The sequence below is a fragment of the Nelumbo nucifera genome, chromosome 7 (genome assembly GCF_055504915.1).
Source record: "Nelumbo nucifera cultivar China Antique chromosome 7, China Antique-T2T, whole genome shotgun sequence".
Lineage (NCBI taxonomy): Eukaryota > Viridiplantae > Streptophyta > Magnoliopsida > Proteales > Nelumbonaceae > Nelumbo > Nelumbo nucifera.
This window is the reverse complement of record NC_142655.1, coordinates 12,508,457-12,528,873: the sequence shown is the minus strand read 5'-3', so window position 1 is coordinate 12,528,873 and position 20,417 is coordinate 12,508,457. Positions and strand designations below refer to the sequence as shown.

The 20,417-nt window shown below is 41.4% G+C and overlaps 1 protein-coding gene across 2 annotated transcripts; it reads left to right on the top strand.

Moving 5' to 3' along the window:
* Positions 1–12,574: 12,574 nt before the first annotated feature.
* Positions 12,575–15,906, top strand: LOC148790178 (coniferyl alcohol acyltransferase-like). Of its 2 annotated transcripts, none has more exons than XM_088891491.1 (2): positions 12,575–13,056; positions 14,754–15,906. In XM_088891491.1, exons 1-2 carry the CDS (start codon positions 12,637–12,639, stop codon positions 15,741–15,743), a joined length of 1,410 nt encoding a protein of 469 aa, XP_088747617.1. In that variant the 5' UTR covers positions 12,575–12,636; the 3' UTR covers positions 15,744–15,906. The 2 variants fall into 2 exon arrangements, with proteins under 2 accessions (XP_088747617.1, XP_088747618.1); XM_088891492.1 differs by having other exon boundaries at positions 12,599–13,039.
* The last annotated feature ends 4,511 nt before the right edge of the window (positions 15,907–20,417 follow it).

The following is a 20,417-nucleotide window of genomic DNA, read 5'->3' as shown; positions in this document are numbered from 1 at the left end:
AAAGAAATTTACCATTCTAATCGAATAGTCCCCTCATATATCATATACATATAAATTTCTAATGTAATTATTTTTTATGCAAGACTTGTTATGAAATTAAATTTGAAAAAGATGGAGTATGAGTAATCTATATTTATATGCTTTTAATTTTTTCCTTCTGAGTTGTGTTTTTTACATTGCTTTTGTACTTATATCTAGATTTTCTGTTTTAAGATAAAGATGACATTATTTTTTGTTGAAATAGTGTGATTAAGGTATTACAGTCTTTTCCTTATATTTGTATTTTGAAGATGTTAAATTATTTTTGTTACTTTTAGTCAAATCATTTAATGTATGAAAATATTTTTGATACAATTTATTGAATGACCCCACGGAAAAAAAAAAAAAAAAGAATTCTTCATTACGTCACTGAGTGCAATACCAACCAAATGTTGAGTACAGATGGCTTGGTATTAATGGAGGACTGGAAATAACTCTTTTCTGTTGTAAAATTTAATTTTAATGCAAAAGGAAAATTGATTTAGCTAACTCTTGTTATTTTTTTTTTTATTTCTTTTAAATAAAAAATCCACAAAACTTTAAAGGGATTTTTGGACTGCAATCCCCCTCAGAAAATGAATTTGCAGCCCCCTCCTATTCTACTAGTAATGCCCCCTGCCCCATAAATCACATCTTGCCTGTGAATTTGGCATCAATCCATGGCAGGAACCAGTCCACCCCTAGTCTAGTAGTAGCTTCACCTAAGGGTGGATTGAACACGGTAAAAACCCCAACTTTAAAAGAGTTGAAAAGCAAAAGAGAGAAAGTTACTATGCACAACTGCAGTTTTAAAATATAATATAGATATGTATGTATGTACACACGTATGTTATATTTGCTACATATGGGGCGGGGCTGATGGGTTCTGCATCCAATTTTTACTTTAGTTGGATCAAGTCAGGTTAGGGTTGGAGTTACTTCGAATTGAGTTCAGGAGTAAAACTTCACAAATTAGGGACCACTATCTAATATGCACGATTTTGTATTTCAAAACAAAAACAAGCGACTGTTCTCCACTATTGTGTTTGCCATTGTAGCGTGTTTTTGTTTTAAAAACTAAATTCACACATCTTGGAAAAACACATTCAGAATTTCTAATGAGTAATTATTTGATTTCTTTCATTTTTTTAAATCTCTGGTAGGTATGTTTCTCTTTCAATTAGACCATGCATGATTGGTCATAGTTATTTTAATCATGCATATCATACATACATATGTACATACACACACATACATGCATACATACATATATACATATATAGCTTTCCAGCTCATTAGCCTATTGCCCTTTGACATATCCACTTGGGGGATGATCAATATATATACACATACATATATGATACCTACTACCTATGTCGATAGTTTCTGAAAATCCAGATTCTATTCTAATTCAAATGGATATTAGCAAGTAAACCCATGCAATTCATGGTGTTGAATAAAGATTTGGTTTTGGGTTGATAATTTTGGGATTTGATTGATGTCATTTTGGGTCTAGGTCAGGGTCATGTCTAGGGTTAGTTTTGGGTTGGTTCTTAACTTGATCGAGTCTATCTAATTTATATTTTAAGTGGAAATAATAGATTTAATGGGGAGGGAAAATGTAACAAAAACATTAATTATTGGAGATGAGGAGAGAGTTTTAAGAATGATTTTTTTGGGCAAATTATTGAGGAGATGATGTCTATGAGCTTTGAGGTGAGCAGAGAAAGTGTCCTCTAACCATCTCTCCTAGAGGAAACCATCCATCCTACCCAGAAGGGTGTCTTCTGGGGAATCAGTCTAGACATTCCGGCATATACAGGAAAACAGTTTCGGGCACATTCTTCAAGCCACTGTATCTAGACATCCCAGCATCTCAAAAGTTTCAACAAGTCCCTACAACATAACCAAACTAAGAATGTTAATATGAATGTATACATGCACATATAAAATGTAAAACACATAATTGCACTATTATATTACCTTCTGCCTTTCAGAAATAAAGGTCCAACCATGATCATCTGGTCCTCCAATTGCGTCAAACAACAAAGTCAAAAACCAAGTCCACGACTCCCTACACTCATACTCAACTATAGTAAATGCAATTGGGAATATGCAGTTATTCCCATCTAAATCAACAGTCGAGAGGATATGGCCAAAGTTAGGTGGCTTCATGTGGCAGCCATCAAGCCCTATGAATGGACGACAACCCTCCAAAAAACCAACTTTCATTGCATTGAAACAAATGAACATCCTCTCAAATTGTCCAGGGACCCCCTTCTTGAAACCAATCTTCACAATGCTACCCGGATTTGAATTCAGCAAGACATGACAGTAATCGGCCAACTTCTTGAACTGTTCACTATGTATTCCCTCAATCTAGAAATTTGCCTTTCTCTTAGTTATGTAAACCAATCGCTTACTAATATCAACTCTAAAATCTCTTAGAGTCTCATTGCGTAAAGCAAGGGCTTTCCAACCAGGATCATCCATAAATTTGTTATTGTATTTATTGGTTAGCCATGTTGATGACATTTTGTCATTCCTCAATGTCCGTGTACACTCATACTTGTCACTGAAAGTTTTAACTTGAAAATACTCTAACCACACTTCTGCTTGCAAGATGTCGTGACCTTATTTTTATTATTCTTCACATAATAATACTATATGCCATGTATGATTGCAAAGTTAACCAGTGCTTCCTTAAATATAGTTTGATGGATTGGCAAATCTCATCCCCACCAATAAGTTGGGTGAATCCATCTGCCTCTCAGGTATAAATGACTCATATTGTGCACCTTTCTCGTCATCCGATGCATGTGGACTAAGCAACTCTTCTGGCTGATGATAATCATTCAACAATTCTAGCCCAAGAACATCATCCTCTAGTGGTGTGGAATGGTCATCGTGATCATTATTGTATTCTTCATCACCACCGATATCAGCTCCATCCAATGGGATGTTGATGTCATCATACTCATCTGCCCTAGGACTTGAGGAGCATGCCTAATTACCTTCCTGTTGGATGAAAACAGTATACGTCTGCAATACAATAAATGATACAATACACTATAAAATCCAATATAACCTATAAAACCATAGGTTTGGACCATTGTCTCAAGCGCACTTCAGCCCAATGTTTCTAAACCATATGGTTTAACCATGGTATGCACCATAAGTTTGAACCATGGTTTGGACCATGATTTGAACCACAGGTTAGGGCTTGGGTGTCGCACTTATCAAGGATGGGCAAGTAAGAACAAGTAAACAAAGTGGGGAACCACTTTACATATGCAGTAAGTACATTTAGGGCCCGTTTGGTAAGTCTTTTTGGGAAGATCTTCTCGTAGCTCTAACGGCCAATAGACACATTAAGCTTTTGACATAAGATCTGGGCAGCCCGAAGACCGTTTGGCAGACACATCTGTCATTTCGGGTCATTTTGTGCGAGATTAAAATGTGAAAGACGTGAGAAGCTTCATTTGGAGCTTCCTGAAATCAGCCCAAAATGGGCTTCACGCGTCTTTTCAGCGTTGTCTTTTGGCGGCTAGATCTTCCGCGTGTGAAACGGGAATAGACCGATTTTTGGTCTTCCCGACTTGTAAACAACCGAAAGACCACACAAAAAGACACGGCAAATAATGCCTTACTTTTTGTCTTTGAAGACAAATGAATGTCTGGCAGACAAGTTGGGGAACCACCACTAACAATGACTGATTAAAGAAAGGGAAACATTCCCCATGCACATCATTCTCGTATATATCAAAACCAGGTGTCCACAACTAATGCAAGGAGAAGTTGATGTTAAAATCAAAACATATCTAACCATGAAAAACACTAAAAAAATCAAAACCCTAAAAAATCTTGGATTAAAATCTCAATAACCCAGTTGTAGAGAAATCAAGGAGAAGTCGATGTTAAAAAACACATAAAAAATGATAAAAAAAAAACAATAGAAAATAAACATACCCTAGTTGTCTCTTCAGCTCCGGCAACAAGTCGTCTTCTTCGGTAATGGCTGAGTAAATAGTGGGTGCAAGAATGTTCCAGCGATGGGCAATAGGAGTTGTCCTCCGAAAACGGCACTGCTTCTCAGATTCTCGGCGGCGTAATACTTTTCCGATGTCGAAATCAACTTTTCCGGTGGCACAGTCGCCTGCACCACCGGGGTGAGGGAGCTGGTTCTCTGTAAATGAAAAAAATGGCATTGCTTCTCGGATTCTTGGTGGTGCAAAAGTTTTCCGACTTCAAAATCAACTTTCTCAGCGGCACAGTCGGCTACACCACCAGTGTTTGTTCTCTGTAAATGCAAGCATGAATAGTGGTTCGTACTTGCATTGGCCGATGAATTATTTTAATAATTTGGGATTAATAGGTCAAAATAACACTAGGGGTATTTTAAACATTTTATCCTCTAACCGACGGAAATCTAACAGGAGGTACCAAATTGTTCCAAATTGAAAATTCGGGTATTAAATTGTCACGACTTAAAGCATTGGTACTAAATTGACACTCAACCTAAAGTATTGTCCATGAAATATTCAGTATATAGTGTCATTGCTGTTCATGATGTTGGAAGGGCTCGCTTGACGCATTGAGCATGTTTATTGAGAGGGTAATGCTGCTGCAGACTCTTTAGCTAATTATGAACGTCATTCTCTCCAAAGCACTGATTTTGATGATATTTCTCATGTTCCATATGATATGGTTACAGCTCTTTGGGGTGATTGGCTTAACCTTCTATTTCTTCCTTATAAATGAATCACCGTTTTTTGATATATTGGATTTGGTTCTGTATGTTTGAACTTAACGTTTTACTTCTTTAGCTAATTATGAAGGATAAGGTTTTTATGTACCCATCCTAGTTTCTTTTTATTTTTTTGAAAATATTAATAAAACTTAACGTTGGCCACCCTACTACCGGGGATTCTTTTGGGTTAAAAAAATATCGTTCAATTGACTAAATGGCCCAAAGCGGAAAGGTAATTTTAGGGTGCCAAGAGGGCTCTTCATGTTCCTAATGAATTCAGATCTCCTACTCACTAGAATTCTACTCACTCACTTACATGAAGAACATCTTCCTATGAATGATAACTTATAAATATGAGAGATATTTACAATGTATGGTTATAATGTTCTGTGAGTAAGAGATCCAAACTTGTTTCTAATCGGTTTCTATTATTGGGGCAAGTACTTGCCACATGTACAGAAAAAGACCCTCTGCGTGTGCCAATTTTTTAGCAGAAAAAAATTACAACTTTGAATTGCTACCATTAATTGGGAAATCCCCAAACATGGCGTGGCTGATGGATGTAGATTGCAAAACATGAACACAGATCAACCCATTGGCTCCTCCTATGCAGTGGATTGTATGCATGAATGGGCCATGTCATCTCTCTACATGGCAGAAATATGGTAGGTCGTGTGGGAAAAATGATCCCAATAAGAAATTTTTTTAATTTTCACACTATATTATTTTAATTTCAATTTGAACTGCAAGAATCAGGCCCTGATGCGCTCACAACAAAAGACCGTCACAATACGTTCTAACATCATCTGTGTTCGCGTGTCACGTAAATGGTGGGCCCCAATCTCACGGTGAGATGTATGGCCACAGATAATGTTAGAACGGATCATGCATGTTGAAGCAAGAGTAGTTTGGTTGGTACGGGGAAACGTACGGCCCCAACAACACAGGGTGAGATGTGGCTGAGATTGGTGTATGAGGTGCGCTTTTGAGGAATAGACCCCAATCCTATTCTGTTACCTTCTAACAAAACTAAATATGACCAGAATTGGTTGACTGAAATTAAAATAAACTCCCAACCACTACTCTATTAAAAAGTTTAGATTTTTGGGAAACTACCCTGTGAGATCTATTCTGTATTCTGTTGCTTGAGAGAGTGCATCTCACATTGTTATGGGCCCACACGTAGGATCTCATTACGGGGCGGTCCATGGGGAAAACCCCTAACCTTCCCTTGCCCTTTCCTTTGCGTGCTGACCCTATTGTAGCGAACTAGGGAGTGATTTGTCCAAGAGATCACCCTAACTCTCCTAAGTTATTTTCTTGATCGAAAATTCAATGCCTTTTCTTCAATTCGTGGCTCCTTAAATAGGAGATTACAGAAGGAAATTCCTAATTAAACTCAAACTCCAACTTAAATCAAACTCCTAATTACCTACTCTTAATGGTAACACAACTCTTACTTAAGATAAGATAAGATAAGATAAGGAGGATAAGGATAAGGATAAGAATTGGTGTAGCTGGCGGCGAGTTGGCAAGCAAAGCTGACGTGGCAAGATAAGTGTGGGCCCACCCTGATGAGCTGTCGTGTGGGTCCCACCCTACCGCTGCTGCCGGGCGGCGCGCGCGTCTCACAGTGCTGCTGTCGTGCGGTGCGTGCTGCGCGCTGCCAGGCGGTGCGTGCTGCTGTGCGGCATTGACGGGCGGTGCGTGCTGCTGTGCGGCCTGCTGTGCGTGCCACTGCCTGTGACTACGCCGCAGTGTGCTGTCGAGCGGTGTGTCCATAACATCACACCCCTCCTAGACGACGAGCTTGTCCTCAAGCTCGAGGGCTGGGTAGGCGTTGTGAAGGTCGGTCCAGGGAATCCAGGTGGCCTCAGCTGAGGGTAATCCTTCCCACTCGACGAGAACCTCAAAGGTACCCTAATTGATGCGTGACCGGACAAGAGCTCGAGGGTGGAGGATGGGTCTGCCGTCCTTTAGAGGAGGTAGAGAAGGCATGTGCTCAGGGGGAGTCCCTGTAAAAGGCTTCAGTAGGGACACATGGAAGATATCATGGATTCTGCTGTGCTCCGGTAGCTCGAGTTGATAGGCAACCTTCCCTATCTACCATAGAACCTTGAAGGGCCTGTAGAATTTTGGGGCTAGTTTGGGGGGGCCTCGACGGTGGAGGGAGAGCTGATGGTAAGGCTGGAGCTTCAGCCAAACGAGCTGACCAGGCTCGAATGTGACTTCGCGGTGGTGCTGATCGTAGGCTTGCTTCATGCGCGCCTGTGCCTGCTGTAAGCATAGGGAGACTTCGGCCAGGAGGGCATCGCGGTCTTGGAGACTGCGCTCCACTTCTTCCAACCGTGTGGAGCCTGGTTAGTAAGATAAAAGACGGGGAGGGTCGCGGCCCTACACAACCCGGAAGGGAGTCATGCCAAGGGAGGAGTGGTAGGACGTGTTGTAGCAGTATTCGGCCCAAGGAAGGCAATCCACCCAGCGTTGTGGTTGGTCCCCTACGAAATAGCGGAGGTACATCTCTATGGTACGGTTGACCACCTCCGTTTGCCCGTCTGTTTGTGGATGGTAGGCGGAGGAGAATGCTAGGGTCGTGCCCTGTAATCGGAACAGCTCCTTCCAAAAGGTGCTGGTGAAGACTGCATCCCTGTCGCTGACGATGGACTTGGGCAGCCCATGCAGGCGGAAGATGTGTGTGAAGAAGGCGTGGGCCACAGAGACTGCGCTGTATGGGTGGGACAACGGAATGAAATGGGCATACTTGGAGAAGCGGTCCACCACTACGAATAAGACTGACTTCCCTCCGACTTTAGGCAAGCCTTCAATGAAGTCCATGGAGATATCGGCCCAGATCTGTGTTGGGAGTGAGAGGGGCTGCAGGAGGCCTGCCGGGTGTAAATTCTCTCATTTTTGCTGCTGGCATGTGGAGCAGTTTTGGATGAAATTCCTAACTGAGCCGCACATACCCTGCCAATGAAAATCGGCGCGGACGTGGTGTAACGTCTTCTGAACTCCTTCGTGGGTGGCGTTATGGATGCTGGCGAGGACGGCTGAAATCAATGGGCAATCTGTCGGGAGATATATCCTCCCTTTGTACAGCACAAGTCCCTCGTGGAAGGACCAGTTCGGGTTGGTTGTTCTGGATTGTAATTCTTGCACCCGATCCCTCCATGTTGGTGATTGGGGCAGTATGATCCTTAGGTTCTCCAATAGGGTAACGCAGGGCCGAGAGATCGCGCAAAGGTGTATCCTCTCTTCATCACTTCTAGATAGCGCATCTGCGGCCCGGTTTGAAGCCCCTGCCTTGTGGTCTACGTGGAAGTCAAACCCTAACAGTTTACTTGCCCAGTGCTGTTGGGGTGGAGTAGTAAGCCGCTGCTCTAGAAGGTACTTGAGGCTGTAATGGTCTGCCTTGACGACGAAGGGTCTGCCCCACAAATATGGCCTCCAGTGTTGGACGGCCTTGGCAAGCCCGATCAATTCACGCTCGTAGGCTGGTAGCTTTAGGTGCCGGTCTGCTAGCTTGCGGCTGAAGAAGGCTATGGGGTGCTCTTGCTGTTGCAGCACTGCGCCGATGCCTATGCCCGAAGCATCGCACTCAACCGTAAACTCCTGGTTAAACTTTGGTAACTGTAGCACGGGGGTTGAGGAGAGTGCATCTCTTAAGTTTGTGAAGGCGACGTCTGCTGCTTCATCCCACTGGAATGCATTCTTCTTTAACATCTTGGTTAATGGGGCCGCCAGGAGTCCGTAATCCCTTACAAACTTGCGGTAGTACCCGGTGAGACCTAAGAACCCGCGGAGAGCCCTAGTGGACTGAGGTTTGGGCCATTCCCGAATGGCCTGAATCTTGGAGTCATCTACCGAGACTCCTTCCTTGCTGATTATGTGTCCTAGATAAAGGACCTATTGCTCTCCGAAAGAACATTTGGTTCGTTTTAGGAAGAGCTTATGTTGGCGCAGCAGCTCCAGAACTGTCCATAGGTGACGAGCGTGCTCCACCCACGACGTACTGTAAATCAGGATGTCGTAAAAAAATACTAGGACGAATCTGCGGAGGTGGGGTCAAAATACCTCGTTCATCAAGGCTTGAAATGTGGATGGAGCATTGGTGAGACCAAAAGACATAACCAGGAAATCAAAGTGGCTGTGATGCGTTCGGAAGGCTGTTTTCTTCACATCTTCGGGGGCCATTCGAACCTGGAAGTAGCCTGACCTGAGATCCAGTTTAGAGAAATATTGAGACCCGTGCAGCTCATCTAGCAGTTCGTCCACCACAGGAATCGGAAACTTGTCCTCGACGGTCCTGGTGTTGAGCTCCCGGTAGTCTACACAAAACCTCCAGGTGCTGTCCTGTTTTGGCACCAGCAAGACTGGCGAAGAGAATGGGGAGCGGCTTGGGCGGATAATACCCTGCTTCAGCATTTCTGCACACTGGTTCTCTATCTCGTCCTTCTGAAGGTGTGGGTAACGGTATGGCCGAACGACCACGGGTCCAGTCCCTGGCATTAAGGGGATCCGATGGTCACATGATCGGACAGGAGGAAGGCCCTTGGGTTCTGAGAACACGTCTGGAAATTCGGCAAGAAGTCTCTCCATCTCTGCAGCGTGCAAGGTGTCGCCATGGAGGGTATGTACCTGTGGTCTTTTTGCTCTCATCTTGGCCCCTTTCCATTTGACTTGTTTCCCATGTAGGTTAAACGTCATGGTCAAAGCACTGAAATCCCATAGGATAGGGCCGAGGGTGATGAGCCACTTAATTCCCAACACCATATTGAACTCGTCTAGGGGCAATACAAACAGATCAGCGAGGAATGGTTCAGAATCCACTTGTATTTGGATGTTTCAGCAGATCCCTGGGCTGTGAACTCTCTCCCCATTTGCTACGGCTACCTGAAGCCGCGGTCTGTCTTCCACCGGTAGTTTCAGTTGGAGCGCAGCTTGTTTGTTGATAAAATTATGTGTGTTCCTTGAGTCCACCAGAACCCGTACCTGTTTTCCTACCACTTGGGCCCGCAGCTGCATGGTTTGGGAGTTTTGTATCCCGGTGATGGCGTGGAGGGAGATCTCGGGTTCTAGTGTTGTCTGCTCCTCTTCTTCCTCCTCTAGTTCGTCTACCAGGAGGCAGAACAACCACTTGCAGCGGTGGCCGGCGGAGTACAACTCGTCGCAGTTGAAGCATTGGCCCTTGGCCCGGCGTTCCGCCATCTCGGCTCTGGATAGGCATCTGATGGGAGGTGCTGTCGCGCTGCTCCCTATGCTGGTTGCAGATCGGGGAGGGTTACTAGTGAAAGGCCGCGGTTCCCTGCTGGCTGCCAGCAAGGGCCCTCCTCCAGCAGGCTTCGGGTTTGTCCAAGCCATTACTGGGCGTCGCATGCTGGACGTCCCTCGGCTAATCTGTAGTTTGCGCTCGAAGGCTCGGGCTAAATTCATTGTCGTGACCAGATTAGGCGGGCTCTGCATCTGTACGTCAACTCGTAGAGGTTCGGCTAGGCCAACTGTGAACATATCCACCTGCTGGTCTGGGCGTACTGAAGAGGCTCTGGCGAGAAGGGACTGAAACTGCCGCTGATACTCTGCTACTGTCCCGGTCTGCTTGAGGTTAATGAGTTTCCCCAAGGGGTTGCTTGTTAATAGGGGTCCGAACCGAAGGAGGCAGTATAACTTGAACTGCTCCCAACTAAGACCTGGTTCTTCCTGCTCTACTCGGTAGAACCAAAGCTGCGCTTCTTCGGTCAGGTGGAATGCGGCCAGGCTGACCTTGTCCTCCTCCGTGCGCTGATTACGGAAGAATTGCTCACAGCGGTACAACCATCCCAGTGGGTCACCGCTGCCGCTGTATGAGGGAAACTCCAGACGGCTGTATTTGGGTATGACCGCTGCAGCTGGGGTGGCGTCCTGTTGTTCACCGGAGCCTTCGGCCCGATCTGGGCGGCGGCTGTGGTTGGTGGCCGCCTCTTCAGGACTCCTTTCTTTGGTGGCGAAGTATAACTCTAGTAGGCGCCGAAGCTCCCTGACATCCTCCTTGACCTCTCTTACTTCTGCGTGGTTTTCCACGAGTCGGTGTTCCAGTTCGTGGACCTTGGATGATAGCTGCTCCATGTCGCCCATGACGCTAGGCTCTAATACCAAAATGTTATGGGTCCGCGCGTAGGATCTCGTCACGGGGCGGTCCACGGGGAAAACTCCTAGCCTTCCCTTGCCCTTCCCTTTGCGTGCTGACCCTATTGTGGCGAACTAGGGGATGATTTGTCCAAGAGATCACCCTAACTCTCCTAAGCTCTTTTCTTGATCGAAAATTCAATGCCTTTTCTTCAATTCGTGGCTCCTTAAATAGGAGATTACAAAAGGAAATTCCTAATTAAACTCAAACTCCAACTTGAACTCAAACTCCTAATTACCTACTCTTAATGGTAACACAACTCTTATTTAAGATAAGATAAGATAAGATAAGGAGGATGAGGATAAGGATAAGAATTGGTGTAGCTGGCGGCGAGCAGAGCTGATGTGACAAGATAAGTGTGGGCCCACCCTGATGAGTTGTCGTGTGGGTCCCGCCCTACCGCTGCTGCCGGGCAGCGCGTGCGTCTCACAGTGCTGCTGCCGGGCAGTGCGTGCCGCTGTCGGGCAGTGCGTGCTGTTGTGCGGCGCTGCCGGGCATTGCGTGCTGCTGTGCGGCCTGTTGTACGTGCCGCTGCCTGTGATTGCGCCGCAGTGTGCTGCTGGGCGGTGTGTCCATAACACACATCAACCTCACACAGTATCTCCTACACTTGTATTTAATATTCACGGGCCCAACACAGGGTGAGATGTGGCTGAGAATGGTGTGAGGTGCGCTCTTGAGTAACAGATTCCAATTCTATTCTGTTACCTTCTAACTAAATTAAATATGAACTTACCAAAAACACCTGAAACAAATTCTAGTGGCATCAATTGAAGGTTTGAAGCTAAACAACGGGCTATTCTCTTTGTATCCCCCCCCCCCCCCCCCCCCAAAAAAAAAAAAAAATAATAATAATAATAAATAAATAAATTAGGTTAACAAAATCAAGGAGGTACATGCTAGAGGTGCAATTTCTGATAAGATGGCCTTCAACTCCCTTTTTAGTCAGATTTGATTTGTTGTTAAAATGTAGGAGGTAAGTTTTTAATCAAAGTTAAAATTTATTTATCCTTTTTTTAAATGGAAAACTAACCATGCATTTGAAAGAGAAACGTTGTTATATAAAGATAGAAGGCAATACTTGGCTACGTAAACATAACGTTCTGTTTGATAGATACATATACAGCACATACATGTAATAGAAGGCAATATGTGGTGGACATTGGCGGCCCATTGCCCTTTTGACTTGGTCATATATGTGGACATTGGTACCTCCTATGCTGTTGGGGAAATTAGAATATAATATAATGACTTACCAATAATTCTTTCTTCTTCTCCTTCCCTATTTGTTTCGTTCTAGGAATTCAAATTTGCTGAAGATACGGAACATCGGTCGTGTTGTGTTCATCGATATTAATTAGTCATATATATGCGGTTCAGGAAATTAAAACATAATATAATGACTTATTAATAATTCTTTCGTTCTAATAATTCAAATCTGCTGAATAATATTGTGGTTATCGATATTGATATTTGATATGACTGAATGATGTTGGCTGGTGACTAATAGATCCGACTCTCATTCTATATTCCAGAGCTGAAAATTCAACTGGTGGTTGTTGGAGTTATGGTGCATGTACCAGCTCAATAAGTTCTACTTGCCTTATAGAATTATATTATTAGCTCTTCCTGTTGTTATAAATTTCCAATTGTCACATGAAAAGTCCACAGCATATTTCTCTCTCTCTCTCTCTCTGGTACCGTCATGGGTGGTAGCGACTTTTCAGTAAGTTTGAAGAGCAAAGAGGTGGTGGCAGCGGTGTTGCCCATGCAGGAACACTGGCTGCCCCTCTCGAACCTGGACTTACTGCTGCCACCCGTTGATGTGGGAGTTTTCTTCTGTTATCAGAGATCATCAGCAACTAAAGGAAACAACCTCACCTTTAGATCGATGGTTAGCATTCTCAAGAGAGCACTGGCTGAAGCCCTCGTGTCGTACTATGCGTTTGCGGGTGAGGTTGTCACCAACTCCGTCGGCGAGCCGGAGCTCCTCTGCAACAATCGAGGGGTGGATTTCATGGAAGCTTATGCCGACATCCATCTTCAAGATGTCCAGTTCTATGATCCAGACACTAGTATTGCAAAGCTTGTTCCCCATAAGAAGCAAGGTGTGCTTTGCGTTCAGGTGCTTCTTCTTTTTCCTTTTTTTTTTCTTCTTCTTATTTTTGGGTACAGACTGATCTCTGTCTCAGCAGCCTCAACATCGTGCAGTATTGCAGTTTGGGTTCGTGCGCACAACTTTTTTACCATATTCTAACTAAGATATACTGTTTTTGTTTACATAAAACTCAAATATTCTTTTAAGTTCAAGACCCGTTCCCACCCCATTCCCAAAGCCCGTCCTTGTCCCAAAATTGTTTTTTAAGTAAGGTAAAAATTGACATCCCTAAATTCTTGGGGGTGATTCAAATTAAACCCTATAACGTTCCATGGCACCAAAAATATTAAAAAGACTTCCCAGCTAGACCGGTAGGGAAGTAGGGAATTTTTCCTTACGCATACAACCCCATCTATGGTGTGGGGTTGTGAAATTTATCAAGAACTTTCCTTGGACTTAGTTTCTCTCTTATTTGATCTATCAAATTAATTAATCCACATATGGCTGACCATGACTATATTGAGTTGGCCTCCTGTTCAACAGTTAGGATCTACTGACCATACTTGCTGAGGTGTGCATGTGGGGCGCACCCATTAACGGGGATGAAAATTTCCCCATCCTTGTGTCCCGATGTGGGAAAATTATCCCCATCCCCGGCCCAATCAGGGCGGAACTCGATGGAGATCGGGAAAACAGGGAAAATTGCATGCCATGCATCCTTAATTTGTAAGGGCTAATTTTCTTGAAATTAATCACAACAAAGAAAGCTGTTCATGTCACAAAATTGCTCCTAAATCAAATTGCTGAAGTCCTATAATCGTGTGAATCTTTTGTTTTATGTAATCCTCTCTTTGGTCTCTGCGTGAGACAAGGTTATTATTTTTTGAATCCAAACAAGGTTAATATTTTCTTTCGGTACGTCATCATTAATTGTAAAGAGGAGGGTGTTCTTTCTATCAAACTATAAATATGGAAATCTCAAGTCACATGCCTTTTTTCTTTTAAAGTTTCTACCAGAACAGCTTAATTAAAAGAGAACTTCTACGGGCCATTTTAGTTGGGAGTGACAACGGTATCCCACAATTTGGTTTCAAATTCCAGATTTGACATGATTGAATTGAATTTGGCTATGATCTGATTTGATTTGACAAATATCTCAATTCGACCGATTATATAATTTATATAATATAATATAAAATATTTAATTATTTTAGTTAAGATATATAATATTTAAATTATATAAATAGTTTATATATTTTATATAAATAAAACATTTATATTATATATTAATTATCTAAAATAATTAATCATCGAATTTGAATTCGATTATTTGTTTTATATCTTGCAGCATTAATTTGCAAATTAATATATACAAATTATCAATATTTGTTCCTTTGGTCAGAGCTTCAACTCCATTTGTTCCCAATTTGAAAGTACATATATCTGTCATCCCATTTGATAGTAACCACTGTGCTTCTATTCTTGCAATCCACATAAGCCTGGTTCATTCCAAACTTGTATTTGATGAGTTTTGCTGAATAGTTAGTAACCTTGTTTCCACCAATTCCACTTATCAAAGTATAAGTCATAAAACACTGAGTACCCTAGGAGTAGAAAAGGTTTGAAAGATAGAAACTTGCTTAGAATTGAATTTGGTTACGAAATTAATATTTGTATTAATTTGTGATGTGCTGAAAATTAAGCTCGTTAATTTGTATGAACAGGCAACGGAGCTCAAATGTGGAGGTCTTGTGGTGGCATGCACATTTGATCACCGAGTAGCAGATGCCTATTCCGCCAACATGTTTTTTGTGTCATGGGCGGAGATTGCTCAAGCAAAACCGATATCCATCACTCCATCTTTCCGTCGGTCCCTACTAAATCCTAGAAAACCTGCAGGATGTTATGATCCATCCCTTGATGAAATGTACATACCCATATCAATGTTGCCTCCTCCTCCTACAGTTGCTGAACTTGGAGTTCATGATGATCATCTCATAAGTCGCATCTACTATGTCACAGCTCAGGATATTGACCGGCTTCAGTCGCAGGCTAACTCTAATGGCTATAAAAAGAGAAGCAAAATAGAGTCGTTTAGTGCATTCTTGTGGAAGATGGTTGCCAAAAGCTCCAATGACGATGCCAAGAGATGCAAAATGGGTATTGTGGTTGATGGGCGGAGGAGATTAAGCATGGATGGTGAAGGCAAAACAACATGCTCAATGGATACCTACTTCGGGAATGTCCTTTCCATTCCTTTCGGGGATGAGAGTGTTAGTGAGCTTAAGACAAGGCCATTGAATTGGGTGGCAGGCGTGGTGCATAACTACTTGAAAGATGCAGTCACTAAGGAGCATTTCCTGGGTTTGATTGATTGGGTGGAAGATCATCGGCCAGAGCCAGCATTAGCCAAGATATATTGTAGCAGACGTAATATGGATGGACCGACGTTTGTGGTGTCCTCTGGGCAGCGGTTCCCTGTAGGGATGGTGGATTTCGGGTGGGGCAGCCCCATATTTGGGTCCTACCATTTTCCATGGCAAGGTGAGGCTGGGTACGTTATGCCCATGCCCAGTTCAAGAGGGAATGGTGACTGGATTGTCTATATGCACATGCCGAAAGGGCAGCTGGAGTTCTTGGAGGCTGAGGCTGCTGATGTCTTTAGGCCATTGACGCGTGGTTATCTCAAGTTGTCCATGAAGGATCTGGAGTAGTTGTTTTACATACTTATGTGTGTTTGTTGCAATGATCTAGTTATGAATCTTATGACTTTGTTGAAGATGGGAAGTTATATATGTATATAGATATAATACAATATCGATCATCACTGTTTTTCGGTCGAATAAAATTAAAGGAAAATGCTTGTTGTGTGTCCCCTACGTACCATAGTCAGTCGCTGATAATTTGAAGGTATATATGTATATATAGGTTTGTTTTCTTTATTGAAAAGTAACAAAAAAGAGAATATATTTTTATTATTCTTATAAGTTAAATTATATATATTTTTTTTTGTTGGGTTTGATTAGAGTTCAAATCATGGTTTTCAAAATCAGACTGGACCGGATGGTCGGACCGAATATCCAGGAACCGGTCAGGTGACCGGTTTCAATTTTCCTCAAAATTAGATTTTCTTCAAAAATTATTGATTTTGGTTAACAAACCGCTGATACGGACGGTTAACTGTTCGAGTGGTTTTGACAATTTTTTATTTTTTTATTAAAACGGGCTAACTGTTTGACCCGATAACCGGACCCCTGATGGGATCGGTGGGATCTGATTCCTCCATTACGACCAGCCAGTGACCATACAAGGAGATCAATTTGAATGAGAATGATTCAACACACCAAGTTTCGTAGTTGGGTTCAACATATTGGGTTGATAAAATAAACCCGAGTTCCCCTGATGAACTGAAGTGGCTCGATCGCCTTGTACATATCTCCCCACACCTACAGGACATGGATTCCTGGACAACACGACGTACATCTCCTCGGAAAAAAGGTATGATACACAACCCAAGACACCTGATGCTTATTTTTGCAAAACCTAATTAATGGACCAAGTAGACATCTTTTCTCAAACCATTGTTAAAAAAAAAAAACGCCTAAAATTTTATAAATCATACTTTAAAAAAGTCATTACCCAATCTAGTTTACATAAGCAAATGAGTTGTTTAGATGTGGTTTCCATCGTACCTAGTGCATTGCTGATGATCTTTGACTTATGCTATTGCTGTGGAGTCGGTCAATGGTGAGAAGAACAAGATGGTGATGATCAACAAGGAAAAGAAGAAGAATTTAATAATGGGCAAACGTAAAGACTTCTCTCAAATGGGTTGTCTATATATACACTTGACTCCTTTAAACCTTTGTTGGCTAGCCTATGGGCCAGGGAGTTTCCTTCTCTTTCAACAAAATAAAAGGATATATTATTAGAGTTTTCACACTCGGTCAGAATGAATATCCTTAAAAAAACAAGAAAGCATCCTGAGCAGCCGAAAGATCTCCTTGTGATAAAGCCTGGATTAAGGACCTATTATCATTTTCCACTACAAAAGGACCATGGGAGAACTGTTTTGCTAGCTGAATTCCACGAAGAGGACACAGAGAAGAACTGCTTCGGGAAATCCAAAATTATTTCTAATAACTAATTCATTCATCCACTTGATAAAACTATCATCCACATTGATTTTAAGAACATTCATTTGAGGTGGCTGCCACTAAAAAAATTTGTTGATCACCCTTACGAAGTTGCGAAGAATCTTGTCATTTTTTCAACAAAATCATCTACCTCTCCTTCCAAGCCCTGTTATACATAAGGACAGATTAGGATCAGGGATCACATTTTCTAAAACACATTCCTTTGTACTCTTCCATATCATCCATAATTGAATAGCTGTGTAATTCAATAACTCATCCTTTCTACTTTTAATCTGACCACATTTGTCAACTCAAGAAGCAAACCATACATCAAAAGAATTTGGAAGCATCCCTTGGATTTTAACCATAAAAAACAAGAAAACAAAAGACAAAGCTTTAAAAGAAATTTACCATTCTAATCGAATAGTCCCCTCATATATCATATACATATAAATTTCTAATGTAATTATTTTTTATGCAAGACTTGTTATGAAATTAAATTTGAAAAAGATGGAGTATGAGTAATCTATATTTATATGCTTTTAATTTTTTCCTTCTGAGTTGTGTTTTTTACATTGCTTTTGTACTTATATCTAGATTTTCTGTTTTAAGATAAAGATGACATTATTTTTTGTTGAAATAGTGTGATTAAGGTATTACAGTCTTTTCCTTATATTTGTATTTTGAAGATGTTAAATTATTTTTGTTACTTTTAGTCAAATCATTTAATGTATGAAAATATTTTTGATACAATTTATTGAATGACCCCACGGAAAAAAAAAAAAAAAAGAATTCTTCATTACGTCACTGAGTGCAATACCAACCAAATGTTGAGTACAGATGGCTTGGTATTAATGGAGGACTGGAAATAACTCTTTTCTGTTGTAAAATTTAATTTTAATGCAAAAGGAAAATTGATTTAGCTAACTCTTGTTATTTTTTTTTTTATTTCTTTTAAATAAAAAATCCACAAAACTTTAAAGGGATTTTTGGACTGCAATCCCCCTCAGAAAATGAATTTGCAGCCCCCTCCTATTCTACTAGTAATGCCCCCTGCCCCATAAATCACATCTTGCCTGTGAATTTGGCATCAATCCATGGCAGGAACCAGTCCACCCCTAGTCTAGTAGTAGCTTCACCTAAGGGTGGATTGAACACGGTAAAAACCCCAACTTTAAAAGAGTTGAAAAGCAAAAGAGAGAAAGTTACTATGCACAACTGCAGTTTTAAAATATAATATAGATATGTATGTATGTACACACGTATGTTATATTTGCTACATATGGGGCGGGGCTGATGGGTTCTGCATCCAATTTTTACTTTAGTTGGATCAAGTCAGGTTAGGGTTGGAGTTACTTCGAATTGAGTTCAGGAGTAAAACTTCACAAATTAGGGACCACTATCTAATATGCACGATTTTGTATTTCAAAACAAAAACAAGCGACTGTTCTCCACTATTGTGTTTGCCATTGTAGCGTGTTTTTGTTTTAAAAACTAAATTCACACATCTTGGAAAAACACATTCAGAATTTCTAATGAGTAATTATTTGATTTCTTTCATTTTTTTAAATCTCTGGTAGGTATGTTTCTCTTTCAATTAGACCATGCATGATTGGTCATAGTTATTTTAATCATGCATATCATACATACATATGTACATACACACACATACATGCATACATACATATATACATATATAGCTTTCCAGCTCATTAGCCTATTGCCCTTTGACATATCCACTTGGGGGATGATCAATATATATACACATACATATATGATACCTACTACCTATGTCGATAGTTTCTGAAAATCCAGATTCTATTCTAATTCAAATGGATATTAGCAAGTAAACCCATGCAATTCATGGTGTTGAATAAAGATTTGGTTTTGGGTTGATAATTTTGGGATTTGATTGATGTCATTTTGGGTCTAGGTCAGGGTCATGTCTAGGGTTAGTTTTGGGTTGGTTCTTAACTTGATCGAGTCTATCTAATTTATATTTTAAGTGGAAATAATAGATTTAATGGGGAGGGAAAATGTAACAAAAACATTAATTATTGGAGATGAGGAGAGAGTTTTAAGAATGATTTTTTTGGGCAAATTATTGAGGAGATGATGTCTATGAGCTTTGAGGTGAGCAGAGAAAGTGTCCTCTAACCATCTCTCCTAGAGGAAACCATCCATCCTACCCAGAAGGGTGTCTTCTGGGGAATCAGTCTAGACATTCCGGCATATACAGGAAAACAGTTTCGGGCACATTCTTCAAGCCACTGTATCTAGACATCCCAGCATCTCAAAAGTTTCAACAAGTCCCTACAACATAACCAAACTAAGAATGTTAATATGAATGTATACATGCACATATAAAATGTAAAACACATAATTGCACTATTATATTACCTTCTGCCTTTCAGAAATAAAGGTCCAACCATGATCATCTGGTCCTCCAATTGCGTCAAACAACAAAGTCAAAAACCAAGTCCACGACTCCCTACACTCATACTCAACTATAGTAAATGCAATTGGGAATATGCAGTTATTCCCATCTAAATCAACAGTCGAGAGGATATGGCCAAAGTTAGGTGGCTTCATGTGGCAGCCATCAAGCCCTATGAATGGACGACAACCCTCCAAAAAACCAACTTTCATTGCATTGAAACAAATGAACATCCTCTCAAATTGTCCAGGGACCCCCTTCTTGAAACCAATCTTCACAATGCTACCCGGATTTGAATTCAGCAAGACATGACAGTAATCGGCCAACTTCTTGAACTGTTCACTATGTATTCCCTCAATCTAGAAATTTGCCTTTCTCTTAGTTATGTAAACCAATCGCTTACTAATATCAACTCTAAAATCTCTTAGAGTCTCATTGCGTAAAGCAAGGGCTTTCCAACCAGGATCATCCATAAATTTGTTATTGTATTTATTGGTTAGCCATGTTGATGACATTTTGTCATTCCTCAATGTCCGTGTACACTCATACTTGTCACTGAAAGTTTTAACTTGAAAATACTCTAACCACACTTCTGCTTGCAAGATGTCGTGACCTTATTTTTATTATTCTTCACATAATAATACTATATGCCATGTATGATTGCAAAGTTAACCAGTGCTTCCTTAAATATAGTTTGATGGATTGGCAAATCTCATCCCCACCAATAAGTTGGGTGAATCCATCTGCCTCTCAGGTATAAATGACTCATATTGTGCACCTTTCTCGTCATCCGATGCATGTGGACTAAGCAACTC